Source organism: Strix aluco, chromosome 13, assembly GCF_031877795.1.
Source record: "Strix aluco isolate bStrAlu1 chromosome 13, bStrAlu1.hap1, whole genome shotgun sequence".
NCBI classification, from domain to species: Eukaryota; Metazoa; Chordata; class Aves; order Strigiformes; family Strigidae; genus Strix; species Strix aluco.
This window is the reverse complement of record NC_133943.1, coordinates 17019281-17034177: the sequence shown is the minus strand read 5'-3', so window position 1 is coordinate 17034177 and position 14897 is coordinate 17019281. Positions and strand designations below refer to the sequence as shown.

Below are 14897 nucleotides of genomic sequence, written 5' to 3'. Positions count from 1 at the left end.
TTGCAAAAAGGGCTCTACTCAAGTATGTGTCCATCTTTTATGTATCACAATTACTGTAGTCATTTACTGCAGTAATGAGGCTCTGCCAAAATGACAGTAGGAGCAGAGAGCTGTAATGAGTGTTCCAAAGGTTTCAGCAATGCAAAGGCAGGCTGCTATGCAGAGAAAGCACCTTCTGAAGTTGTTTTTTAGAGCAAAAGAAAAGCATCATGTGCAGCTAACAAGCATGCATTTTAGTATTAGTGTGGAGCTTCATAGAGAGGCACAATGTTGCAATATTAAGCCCTTCAAACTCATTGACAAAGTAGCGAATTTTGTGACCACAAGAACTGAGTTAACAGCATGTATTGTTTGCAGTGTACCATTTTTCTCAGGCTATTTTCCAAGTGTAAAATACCACATATGCAGATGACAATGACAATTTAAGTGTTCTCATGTTTGATTGTCTCAGAGGGAAATCCAGCTTGTTGTTGGGACTGTATATACTTGTTATACGTGACAGAACTCTGGCTCCATAATCTAAGAAAACTTGCACAAGTACTGTCCAAGATTTTCAGGCAGAACTGATTAGTTCTGCCAACTGGCTGCTGTGTAGATGTGCAAAATATGTATGCATATATACATATATATATAAAAAAAGGATGTAACTTGTCTTTGTGCTGCTTTTCCACAACTGAAATCTGGTGTAACTGGAATGGAGTAGGTTCATAGAATTGTAGGACAATGGAGGTTGGAAGAGACCTCAGGTGACTACTAGCCAATGAGACTGGAGAACCCTTGCTCAAAGCAAGTGTTAGGTCAGAGCATGTTGCTCATGGCTTTATTTGGTATCATCTTGAAAACCACCAAAAATAGAGACTGCACAACTCCTCTGAGCAACCTGGTCCACTGCCTGACTATCCTTAGGTATAAAGTGAACTTGTATTTCAGTAATTTTTAGTCCAGACTCTACACTTCTCTCTTCTTGTCTCTGAGGAGAATCGTGTTTTCTTTCCTTCCATGATCAAATTAACCCTGCAGTGTTTATCCAAAGATGTCAAACTTCCAGAATTTCAGTTAGACTTAAGACAGCTGCTGGTAGAGAAAATGGGAAAAAAGGGTTCTTCTCACTGTGGACTTTGTGTATGAGTGTGTGCATAGAGTAGCAAGGTGGGGAGTATTTGCCATATCTATGTATATTAAGCTGAAGACTTCTTTAAACATTTGTGTAGAATTTTGACCAAATGGGAGGGGGGCTGGGCATACCCAGAAAAGTCTTTAAGTATTTTAAGATAACTAGCACTGCTATATGTCTGTATGTTCCCCAGCAATGAAAGTATTAACGGTTTTCACCTTTTTAATATAACAAGCAAATGAAGATCTTTAAATGTGGGTTGGCTCTGGTGACCGGGTTAATATTTTTTAGATTTAACCCCAAAGTTCAGTCTATCTTTATCTGATTATTACAAGATTAATGAATTATAAACCTTTCCTCTGTTTTCAGGCTTCTCAATGCCAATAAGATCAACTGCCTTAGGGTAAACACGTTCCAAGGTCTGCATAATCTCAAACTGCTATCTCTTTATGACAACAAACTGCAGACCATCAACAAGGGGCTCTTTGCACCTCTCCGATCGATCCAGACTCTGTGAGTATGCAGCCGTATCATAAATGACAGCTCTCTCTTTTTCCCCCAAAGATGTTGCCTGTCTTTGCAAAGGCTTTGCAGCTGACATTAAGACAATTTGGAAGAGACCCCAAGGTAGTAGCCCCTCCTTTTTTGGCAGAAATAAAAGGAGCAAGAAAAAGAAGTATTGCATAAATTCAGCACAGCCAACTATTGATACAGCCTGCCCACAGTGACATAGGTGTTGTAAGTGTATTAAGCTCCCAGAGTAATTAATTTGTACTGTTTGTTGGGAAGATAATACATAAATTTGACTTTGTACAATATATGAGCAGCAGTTTCTATTAAAACCATTGCCTAACAGTTTTTAATGAGCTGGTGAGTTGTCATCTCTCCTAACTGGGTCAGAGTGCTGCTGTACAGTTCATGACTTCTGAAACCCTATTTCAGCTGACATTCCACCTAAGGGAAATGATACATTGTATTAATTGACCCATTAAGAAAACCCACTAAGCATTTTCTGAGACTTGGAATTGAAGGCATTAGGAGAAGAGGGATCAGAAGCAAAAGTGGAAGCAAAAGTATAGAACTGACTCAATATTTTACAGAAGGTTTTGTCCTAAAGCTGTGAGGAGTAAATAGTACTCCTTCAGAATTGGAGTTGGCAGCCTGATATAAACGAAAAACAAGAAAGAATCCCCTCACCCATTATTGAATACGTGTGTCTATATATATTTGTGTATGCATATATAGATATAAAGCTCTGTGTATTTATGTAGTATGTAAGTATATACATTTCCCATATTAAAATATATGTAAATATACACATACTGGAATATATATGCCCATTACATATATATACACAAATACTCTAGTACTGGAAATATATATATACACATGCACATATATATTACAGTACTAGAAATGCTTTGGCTAAATTAGTTTTAGAAGTGTTTTATTTCATAAAAAAATCGACTAATAAGGACTGTTTCTAGCAGCATGGTACCTGCTACAAGCATACTATAATTTCCAACAGATACCTGTCCAGTATGTATTGCTGCAAATTATTAAGGCATTAAAATGATCATGTACAACCCCCTCCAGTCCTGCCCCCCACCTTTACCGTGCTTTCTTCTGCTGCAGCATGCTATGTACATAGATATGTAGTGCAAACAAGGGCGACAGAGAAGGTTCATTTACAGAGGTATGTAAGATTTGTCAAGTTAAACAACAGGCAACAACACCCTTAAGGTATAAAAAATTCTTCTTGGTTTCCATGGGGTTTTACTGGCACTCCTGGTGGCCGTTACTTAGAATGAACATGTTGCTTCACACCGAGACACTTTTTCATAAAATGTTTTGATTCATTCTCCATTTTTAGTACTCCACATGACTGCCTTCTGCCTTTTTTCTAGAGCTACAAAACCAGTCCCATATCCTGTCTCTATATGCTTGTTTGTTCTCTGGACCTTTCACACCAGGAATGGCTCTACTACAACACTAATCTCCAGCTTTCTTCAGGCACTTTCTGCTCTGTATTCTTTCACTTCCCACTCCTTGAATGCCCTTGCCCTGCTGTATTTTATACTTATTCTGTTAAGTGACAGTTCATAAATATAACTGCAAACAGAAAAGAAGTTTATTTAAACATCTGTCTTTTTTAAAACTCTCTTTGCAGTTATTGGAAAGCCATGTCCTGCTCCCTTGGAAGCTAGAGGGACTGGTGCAGGTTAGCTTAACTGAGATCAGAATCAGGCCCTGAGAAAGACCTGACAAACTCTCCTGGTACAGTGCTCAACCTTGTCAAGCAGAATGAATCATAACAGCAGAAGAGAAATGCTGTTTCTCTCTAAGATATTCCAGCAAATTTCTATTAACAAAGTCCAAATATCCAGTTAAAATCAATGCTATAATACCTATTTCCAATCGCGTGGGAAATATGTTGTGCAAATTTTGGTGAAGGATAGAGTCGAGTTCTACCTTGGATAAACAGTTCAGTCTCAAAAGTAAAAATTTTTGCTTCAGGAAAAAATACATATAAGGGGAATACTATTATGCCTGATGAATATATGCAAATATCAATTTCACTCTTGAGTAGAGACCTCTGGATCGCTTCTGGCTTTCCCCACAGATCCACGGCACTTTGCTAATTCACACTTTGATCCCTAGGAAACTGAGCTTGCCAATGAAATTTCTTTTAAACCAGGATACAAAATGCTGTTTGGGTCAGATACATCTAACAAGGTGCATTTCTCTCAAAAGGCAGCATATCAAGCTCTCAGGAGAAAACATTGGACTTTGTAGACAGGAGGTCTGTGTCCTTTAAAGCAGGCTTTGCTATCTTAATTTTTGTTTCCTCTGTGAAAGGACTTGCAGCAGGCTTAATGAGCTACGAAATGTGATAGCTCACAGAATTCTCCCATTCATGTTCAGCTCTGTGTGGTTTCCGCCAGGCCTGGGTTTTTGGAAGCTTATTCAATTACTCTACTCTTCAGGTTTGCGTTTGTGAAAAACAGTGATGGAGTACAGTGTCACAGGTCACTTCTGATTAAACATCCCATCCTTCTCGCAGACATTTAGCTCAGAATCCATTTGTGTGCGACTGCCATTTGAAGTGGCTGGCTGATTACCTGCAGGATAATCCGATAGAAACCAGCGGCGCTCGATGCAGCAATCCGCGTCGCCTTGCCAACAAACGAATCAGCCAGATCAAGAGCAAGAAGTTCCGCTGCTCAGGTAATTCATTTATCCAGGCTGTACTGCACTTTCAATTCAGAAATAAGCAGGTCCAGAGAGCCTACTAATCAAATCTGCAGGACAGTGTTTGCTGTAATGGATATTATGGAGCATCTTTTAAAATTAAATTTGGAAAATTCAGTTAGTTCTCCAGAAAGCCAATTACCTTACGGATTAAAAAAAAAAAAAAAAAAAAAATGAGGCAGTCTATAGCTGTCTTCTGTATGTCTCCTAAAAACAAAGAAAATAGAGAAAAGCTTGTGACATTTAATTTTAAAGAATTGCTAGGTTATAAAGTGTTTAAGGAAAACAATGAAGATGTATATGAATCCATGTGGCAAATGTCATGTTTTTGAAGGGGTGGAAGGTGGATGAATCATTGTTTGTATTCAGGCACAACTCTTATTGACCTCAGTGAGAGCTGAGCTCAAGTAAGTTCTCAGACCTAAAAGGCTGAGAACAGTATGAGTGAGATTTTTATACAGCTGGCAATGGGCATTTCTGACCTAGGATGTGAGTGAAGCTGGGGGTGAGGGGATGGCATCAATTCACATACTTTCATAGTTTGGGGGGGGGGTTTTATATCCACAAGTAACATGCACTAATTCAAGTAAAACTGCCATCAAAGTTGGTAAGATTTTTGGTTTTATAAGTTTTGAATCAAAACTTGCATCATAGTTTAGGCAAAGATTTTGTGTTGTGAGCTAGATGGAAAAATGTTTCCATCTGAAAATAACCTTCGAAGTACCATAAACACCTTTTTCTCAACCCTATCCATTCTTTATTTATGGTCCAGCTATCAGTAAAAAGACATTTATTGCCTTTCACAGCACAACTAAGCAGACTGCTTCTTCATGTGTTTTTTCTGTTGCTCATATGTATCTTGGATTACTGCATTTTTGTATACTGTAAAGACAAGCAGGTTTCAGTAAGAAAATCTATTAGTGTGTACTGAGAAAAAAAAATGACTGTTATTGATGGAGTACCTTGCAGTGTTTTCTATAAAAATATTATGATTTTTGTCTTTTTCTTCTGAAAAAAAAAGGTACCAAAACCCATGATTAATTGTGTTCCTGGTGGTAAAAGATTAATGACACTAGATGGGGATGCAGCATGAAACTGAATGGCAGCAGCCCAAAACAAGCCGTTGTGCTTTGTGTATATCTGAGCAATATGCTGTGCTAAACCTTCTCTTTATGGGGAAAATAAAATAAAGATAACTTCATTTGCAGTCAGGTTTTCTTCAGCAAGCTTGTTAAAGTCTTCAATCACTTGTGACTCAAGCCACAAAATTTATAACAAGAACTGAAATTATGACATAGTTTTATCTAGGTTTTTGGATTGTGTCCATCATAGTAACAAGATAATTAGTCAGTAATAATCATATTTAAAGAAACTGGAAATGAAAATGCATAAATATAATTTAGAAAGTAGACTGCACAAACAGATCAGTATAAATCTGTACCCAATTTACCATTGTTATTTTCCTCTGCTTTTATTAATAGGCTAGAGAAATTAATGTTATGTATGTGCATGCATGCCTTGAACAATGGTACAGGCTATTGGATAAGGCAAACACCATCTGATATCATTTATGAAAGGTCATAGCTAAGAAGAGCAACAATGCAGAACACAGTACCTGGTGATGCTGAGAATAATATTTTGTGTGAGTTCTTATCTTGGGGGTCCTTTCCTTGAGGCATTAGGCTGTTTTTCCCTTGGTCTCCAGTTCTACAAGTATATCAAAACCACATGGAAAAGGCATAAACCTGACTTATGAAGGAGGAGAGCAGGGATTGTACAGCTTCAGAACAAAGATTTCAGCTGGATGAAGACTAATGCTATTCAAAAGCTCAATAGAGAAGATATCCTTGCTTGTAGAGTTTCCAGATGGCGATGAGATACATTGAACTCAACTCACTGTCTGCTCACATGAGGCAGGGGGAATGTCTAATAGTTTAGAAGAATCTTGGTTTGTAAATCAATCCAGAGAACAGACATCTCTGGCACCTGTTCTGCTCGAGTTGTCCCTTTGAATCATGGCTGCTTCAGACTTGGCATTTAGTGGGAATTTTCCATGTTTTCATTTTGAGGAATGTGTTTCATCCCAGGATTTAACACAGCACGTCTCTGTGCAGAAAAGTCCATGAGGTATGAATCTTCATCATTCAAAGTCAGACTGTTGAGCAGTGCTTTATGTTATCCAGGGATAAGCCTGCACAATCCCACTGGGATTTAAATGCTTAGTAACTTGTCAGTGTCCTTGCTGGCTCTGGGATCCTCCCTGTCTAGTTTTTACATCATTTGCTCAGTGTATGAGAAGAGAATTTTTATTTTAAATCCTTCTGTAAATGTGCATCTCTTTTCTCAGAGGGTTCTTCTTTCAGGATCCTGATATTTTCATGTAGTTTGTTTAATACATATGGTACATGTCAATAGTGGTTGGTTAAGGAAGCAATGTGAGGGATTTTATCCTGACCTGGTCTTTGACCTTTGAGAAGTGATGAGGGTGCACAGAAAGTGTGAGCTCTGTGGGAGTAGAGGTACTCAGCCAGTGTCAGGATCACACCAGTGAGTAGTTAAGTTTAGGTGAGCTTAATACTTTGACATCAGGGAAAGGACCAGTTCTGAAGTCATAAAATTCTGAGGTTGGCCTGAAGAAATCTGTGTGTTTTCCACATTCATTTGGATTCTCCAAACTATAATAAAGGGGACTGTCAGGAAGGACCTGGCAAGAGGAAAAAATGTGATTGTTCAGTAGATTAAGAGAAGAAAGGGAAGTACTTTTCGTATGAGGATAGGAGAGAGAGGAGTAGTTAGCAGGAATGCAGAAGAAAAGCTGAGATGTTTGAAGTTTCATCAGTCTGAAATGGTGGAGGAACATCAAGAAGGTAATGTCGAGAGGACACATTCAGAGATGCAGATGAGCCAGATAGAACTGTATATGGTTAATTAAATGAAACCATGAAGACAAAACTATGCAGCACAATTTAAAAAAACCCCAACCAAATCTAGAAAACTTCGTTCTGCATATTGTTTCCTCCAGTTTTTATTCCACCTCCCCACCATCCTTTTAGATAGTATTTAGCAAGAGGAACTTGCCGCCTTCTTTTAATTCATCATCAAGGCACTTTTCCCAGATGCTGTTTCCTCCCTGAACCAAATGACTCAACTTTTACTGATAAGAATGGAGCAACATCTGCAAAGGTTATGAGTGGCCATAGGAAGGAGATTCTGTACAACAGGTAGGTAATGGACATAATTCTTTTTAAAAGGAGAATTGGAAGCATTATAGCATGAAATAAAGGAACAGCAGGGAAAGGGGCATGTTTTTGCCCAGGGCTCTGAGACAGCAAAGCTGTTGAATATACTATCAAATATGTTTAAGCATCAGATTGCCATAGATACTATTTCCCGTGTCTTTCTGCCTTCCATTTTATGCAATGCACCAAAATAATAATAAACTCCCCCCTTTCTCAACTCTCTACCCACAGCTATGGAATCTGAGACTAAAAAAGGGTTTTCTTGAAAGAGAAATTGAAGGAACAGGCTATGACTAATTCTCTCCCTCTTCTGTTTAGAAAATACTGTCATTTTCAGTGGCAACAGTAAAATTCTGATGATCATTTTCTTTTTTGGCTGCGTCTGCCCACTATAACCACCTAAGGATCCAATGGTACTTGCCAGCCTTAGGTCACTGGAGGCTCCCATTCTTAGTAGGAATAGGGGGAAAAAACAGCAAAAATCTTCTGCACAGTAGCATTTGATTAAGTTCACTACACAGCAGTTTTGTTTTCTAAAGCTGCACTAGGCTTTAGGAGAAAGGGAAATGAATCTATGAGCAGATTGTGTTGTCTCTGTGGTAGCTTATTGTCACTTCAAGAGTTGGCAGGATCCTTGATTGCTGTGTGACACTGTATGAAATAGCTTTTGCAGAGCGCTGCCCTTGTATTCAGTTATATAGCTTTTTTTTTCCCTGTGATATGTTTGCATTTGTCAGTATATTGTGTATTTCAAAAGCAATGAAAGTTCCACCTGCCATACCGATGCAAACCATTTCTGATAATGATCAAAGCGTATGCATATCTACGAGCATCACATCATGAAAGCTTTTTTTATCTTCTAATTCTTAGAAGTAACAATCTTAGAAATAAGATTACTATTTGAAATACTATGAAGTAAACCTGTCTTCCTGCTTCTTCTTGCATTGGGGCATATATTGTATCTAACTGACTTTAGTTACTTCAGTTCCAGATTGTGCTGTAAAAATCAAAAGCACAGGAAATAATGGGAGGAGGACAATGAACCATCTGCCAGCACAATTCTCTCCTTTTTGGACACTGCTTCTTGTTAACCCAGCCCAAATCAAAGTCAGACTCTCTGGTACATATGGATCCAGAGCTTACATATTTAGGGTTCGTGTCTTATCTCTTGTGTTATCCCCTGTTACCAGATAGTAATGTAGTTGCTGTTTTTTCACTCATAATTTTTGAAGGCATTTGATAAAACCTCTTCTTAGTAACTGCATTTTTCCTTCTAATTCGTTATGTGTCTTTTCCGGTCTCTGTCTTCATCCATATTCACCTGTCTTTGGTTACCTGTCTACTTTGGAACAGAGTTCCTACTACTTGTGATCACCTGAAATTTCCTGCTCTCTTCTCTGTGTTGTTTTAGCCTTAGAAGCATAGAACTGCAATGGATGGAATGTTGCCACTCAGAACACAGACTGCACATCGGGGCTTTTGGTCCGGTCCTTACAGCAGTGCACACATTTCCTGTCTCTTGCTCTCCCTAGTTTATCCCCTTCTCTGCTCTTAGTGACATGTAAACACTATTTAAGCTCTTTGATCTCTCAAAATGAAAGGTACAATGTATTGTTACTCCTCAACCAGTGTTTGAAAGTCATGAAAGGCAAGTGAATTTAATCCAGAGCTTACATAATTTATCTGATTGAAACACTCTCCAGTTGTTCCTGTAATTTGCTGATCACTCTGATGACAACTTTGCAAATTCCTTCCATTTTAGTAAGTAAATAGTCATTTACAGACTATGCATTCGTATTCCTGCCCTTAGCATTTTCTGTTTGATGAAAAGCACTGATATCTTGTCTGCCTTGTTACAGTGCTGCAGTCACACGTGCTTGGGGATTCACGATTATGCCTGCCCTTAGCATGCTGGTCTCCAGCAGCTCCTGCCTGAGCAGGCACCAAGCCCTGACAGCTTGTAGGTTTGTCCCTGCTGGAGGTGGCAGTGGTGGGGATTGGCAGTCCTGCACACAACTGACAACTGCCTGCACTCGAGGCCTGGTCACGTTTGCGGAAAATCTTGTCTGGGGCCAGGTTCCAGCACTTCTGTTCACCAGGGCTTTTGTTTGAGTGGAGTGATTGTCTATCATCTGGACAACTGGAAAATTAACTGCATTCAGATTTCTTTCTGTGGGGGTTTTTTGTGTGTTGTGTTTTGGTTTTATTCAGTTAAATGCTGTGTATTCTACTTTTTTTTTCCCCCTGAAAGACAGAAAGACTCAGCAAAAGTACCTTCAGAAACTCTCTGAATATAGCAAAACCGAGGATATGCATTTGCTGTGTGTAAGAATAATTCTGTCTGAATGGAAGTTTGTTTAACAGCAACAAATCACCTGCAGATTAAATCCTCGACTGAATTCATAATTATGAACCTGAAGTCTTCACCGTACACCATAACTGAGTATATCTGAGCTTTGGTTTGCATGACATTTTTCTGAAGTTGAAGTCATTAGAGAACGCAACACAACTGCTATGACTAATAGTAATGGAGCTAAATTCCCTTGTACTGTGGGAATGTTCCTGCTGAAAAACTAATTTGATTGTACTGTATATTGATTATATCTCTCCCTTTTTCTGTAAATCTTTGATAGCAATTCAGATCTTTATGTTGATATTTGTGTCAGTTACTCTAACCCTTCACTAACTCATGATGGACACTATGGCAAAGGTTTCCTGCACTGCAGTAGGGGAAGAGTAGGCAGAATGGAAACCATTTTACTCAAGGAAGCGTAAGTTTAACATAGAGCAGGTGGGTCTGGTTGACAGAGAGTCAACTGATGTGTCCCAGTCAAAAAGCTTGTTCTAAGGCTGTACCTCATTTTATTTTTAAGTTGAATTAGTCTTCAAAAAAACCCCCATCTGAACTGCTTTGTTACCAGCCAACATTCTTATTTGCAATTGTAGTAAAGAGGCAATGAAAAGAGGGAGAATGAATGGTGAGTCACAGGTGCATCCATATCACTTAGGCATCCAATTAACATAGTTGTCCTAGATTCCCCATGGAGGCAGAGTACAGAGCTATATAGATTCCTCACTGGAGATCTGAGTTGTCCTTTGTAGGTGTCTTCATTAGCTATGACAGAAAGCTGAGTGGTTACTCTTGTAACTCAGATACCTCTAAAACTAAGGCAGGACAAAGTTTGTTCTCTTCTCTCACATTGCCATTGCATGTGTTGAGATTAAGCTGAGCAGCACCTTCCAGAGATGCAAAGTTAGCACTTTTTTGTGTGTATAGTGGTCACTTGAATAGGATAAAGAAGATAATTGAAGAGGCATTGGCATGAAGAGAGCTAGTCAGCTAAAACCAGTGCAAGAATGTTTGAGCCTGCAGTTGGACAATAAATTTTCATCTGACTATTCTGAGACTGCGGCAGTCTCCTGAGGTGTTACAGCTTGATGGGACAGTTAAAAATAGGGTCCCATATACAAATTCTTAGCAAACTTGTGGATTCAGTGACTGATAAACAAACAGATCTTGGATTACCAGAGGTGAATCAACACTAAGAACAAGACATACAGTGCTGCTTGGATGTAGAGCATATCCAAAGGGTAGCATTTTTAATGAAAACTTGCAAATATCTGGAGATATGATAACTCCTTTTTCAACTTTTTTTTTCAAACATTTATGCAGAATGATCTTATGTATATCCAGAGGCTTTTGGATTTTTTTTTTTTAAATGTAATTTACAAAATACTGTGCTTTCCTGTTTCTTTCTATTCTATTTGTCGGGGGGGGGGGGTGGGGGGGGGTGGTGGGTGTGGAGAGGAGGAGGCTATGTTCCTGCACATTTTTTCAATCGTCTGCAACAAGCAGAAAGGCCAGAACGTGCCTGTGGAGTATTTTGCCTCTCATGTATTCTGGGGACGTAAATTAGGGTTTTGGCAGACTTTTCTTTGTGTGCTGGTACCTCTTGTTCATTGTAGTTGATGATTAGCTTAGGCAGTTATTGTAAGCAGTGTTTAATTAGTGCAGCAGAGGAATAGAGACTTGTTCAAAATATTCTCTAGGGGTTTCTCAGGAAGACGTTTGCAGGGCTCTGACTGCATTTGTTTCCAGTAGGACTGAAAGAGTTCATTGACACTGAAATTACTGATTTATTACAGATACTGCACTTAATACTGGAAATCAGTATATAATATAAAAGTCTTTGGAAGATACAAACTATTATTTCTCATTGCTTAACAGAGTACTGTGGATGAATTTATTTAAAGAGCCCATGACAGAATTGCTGCATTATTAAACCAGTGTAGGAATAAGGATATGGAACTCTGCATCCTTCCTCACTAGAACCATACAAAATTATTGGTAGGAATGTTAGTTATAGGTATAATTTCTAAATAAATGAGGTATGGATTCTAGAGTTATGCATACTTTGAATGAATCATGGAAGAAAATTAATGCCTCTTTGTGCCGTGTTGCATGAGTCACAAAAGAAAATTAATAATCTAATTTTTGTATCAGTTAGGACTCTGGCTAATATGGCAGCTTGTGGGGATTGAAGGTTTATTGTGTTAGGTTCCCCTAAAAAGCTGCTTCAGTTTCTTTCTTTGTAATGATAGACAGTAAATCAAATTGTCTTACTTTCATTGCTGTATGCAAACCCACAGTATGACGTGACTGAGTTAACACTGTACTTATTTTCTGGAGTTCCAAAGTAATTTTGTGTTGGCTTTCTGCATAGTAATGCTGGGTCATAGCAAAATAGTGAAGCAGAGCCCCTTGCTGTATTATCTGTCATCTCTGCTCAAGTACTTGCATTGTTCTCCATGTAGGCAATGAATAATCTGCTTGATGCTGACTTTGTTCTTTGGGCAATGCAAACCCCTTACTAAGAAAAGTGATATTTTTTTTAAAAGCACAAGCACTGACCTTCACTGAAGTCCAGCAAAATGTTCTGAGCAGTTGCAGAGGACAGCCTCTTCCTCTCTCATTCATGAAGCCTGCAAGAACATTTGAGATGTGAATTTCAAAAACACTCTTCACTGGCATAGCTCTGCAGACATTAAAGTCAATGGGAGTTTTATTTCAGTGGGAGCAGTCAAGCCAAAACTGAATGCCCTACTTTATATGTCAAAGTTGCAGAAATAAGTTATGAGAAGTAAAGTTTTTGAAATAAAACAGGATTTCGGAAAGAGAGAATGCTTCCATCAGCAAATGCTTCCACCCAACAAATATTATGCCAGAAACAGAGTTACAAAATACTCCTGTTTGCCTTAATATGTCTGCAGTATCACGTGTGTGCTACCTTGCTGTAAAGTGCAGTCGAAATTAAAAAAAAAAAAAAGAAAAAGTGAAGCAGTGGTAATTACAGATTGTCAATATAATTGCCAGCAGCATGAAAGGCCACTGGGAGCTGAAATCAGGCTCAAAGCGGGAGCTTGGGGAGTATTTAATGCCAGAGCTTGGCCATCACCTCAGAATCTACTATTATTAATATGAGCTGTGGTATTTCTAAGATTGCATTTAAATAAATGGAGCAAACCAAAATGGCATTTATACTGAAAGGAAGCACCAGGAGATAGTAAGTAGCTAATAAAGAGCAGTGTAGACGGGGCATTGAATATGTGGTGGAAATTGCACATCCTTCCTGGAAGGAGCTGTTTGCAGTCCTTTGGTAGTATTTTCTATCATATTAGTTCTGTCTCTGAATTCGCCTGGGCTCTGTTCTTGTCCACTAACCCCAATTGTGCTCCAGGGTGTTCCTGCAGTTGTAGCGTAAAGGATGACCTCTTGTATCCAGCACCTTTTTGCATGGGTGGAGTGGAGAGCAGCTCTCCGTGAACCTTCAGCTTGTGCTTCTCCATGCTGCTTCCTCTCAACGCTCTTCTCTCTTTGGCGCTGCCTAACTCTGACTCTGGCTGTTCATGGGGTTTTCCTTTGTGCTTGATCTAACCATGTGGTAGAACAATACAAATTGAACATGGTTCTGTCAAGCACCATGGAAGGCTGCATACTCCCTGCCGCATGGCATGCTGGGATACTTCTGCTGTTTTCAGAAGCATCAAAAGGTGAGAGATTCCCCTTTTCTCACAGGAAAAATGAAAAAGGTAACGTGTTGATTAACCAGACTCCCGGGCACTGCCGGGGAGAGCCCTAGCGATGTTTGCGACAGACTTTCCAGAGGGCTTGCATGCAGAATAACCATTTCTAAGTAATTAATCTGTTTAATTGCTCTTAGAATGAAGAAGTTAGGCATCCTGTTGATTAATATGGTTCAAGGGTCATTCTAGCCATACCTACAAAGATGAAAAATAATTTTTGTCTTCTTACCTTACAAATAACATAAACTACATCTCTCTATTTGAGCCATCCAGCAAGTCCTTCCAACCGAGGTACACTTTGGATGCCGTTTCTGTAACAAGATGCCTGCTACTTAATGTAACTTTGGGCCTGATCTGAGCAATCTTAACATGCTGGCATTTCATGATGAAGAAGTATACTGCAAAAGAACTTCAGAAAAGTCTGCAGACCATTATCTTTTATCTCTTGAAATGACGTGGGTAACATGGCCTGTATGAAAAGACTATTATCCAATAGTTACATAGCACAAAGCTGAGTCAGCGTACCCAAATGGGCCATTTTAGCTTTGACAGCTTAGATAAAATCTTTAACATACTTTGGCCTAACTTCCCTCCTATGTAAAGTAGATATAATTACACCTATTCATAAAGGACTTTGAGAGCCTCATTCAGAAGTTCTTTTATATGGAAATACTGTCTCATCTTGCAAATTTGTTACATATCTGTTGTAAAGCCATCAGAAGAAGGACATCTGAGATGCTTAGATTTTATCTGTAATTACTGATAAGAATTAATACTAGTGATGTGAAATTATGACAAACAATGTGCCTCATTTTTTTTCCTGAAAACCTATGGGAATTGTGATCTAGTGGTTACATGAAGAAGTGAGTGTCAGGATTCCTGGTTTTCTGTCCCAAGTTTTAGACCAAGTGATCTCTGTGATCATATTTTTGGTGCCAAATTTGAGGCAGCTGGATCCATCTTTTCTAAAATTAATAGATCAGTATTCAAGCCCCAGTTGAGAGAGCTTGATTTTTTCCAGAACAGATCATCCAGCACTCCTTTTAAGTCCTTTGGGCAAAGCTGAGTTTTAAAAACTGAAATCAGGTTTGCTAAGCAATGCTTAAAAAGAAGAATAGGACAAAAAGGTATTTGTCTCTGTTAAGTTCTCTATATGGGTATTAAAAAGGCATCTAAAATTTTTGAGCCCTTGGAAATGTGGTGCTTCT

The 14897-nt window shown here is 38.8% G+C and overlaps 1 protein-coding gene across 2 annotated transcripts in view; it reads left to right on the top strand.

Annotated features, from left to right (window-relative positions):
* Positions 1 to 14897, top strand: part of SLIT3 (slit guidance ligand 3) — a 528498-nt gene that overhangs the window by 384310 nt on the left and 129291 nt on the right. For both annotated transcript variants that reach the window (XM_074838539.1, XM_074838540.1), the window contains exons 13-14: positions 1484 to 1627; positions 4179 to 4342. In XM_074838539.1, coding sequence (XP_074694640.1) covers positions 1484 to 1627; positions 4179 to 4342 — 308 coding nt within the window. The remainder of the gene's footprint in view (positions 1 to 1483; positions 1628 to 4178; positions 4343 to 14897) is intronic.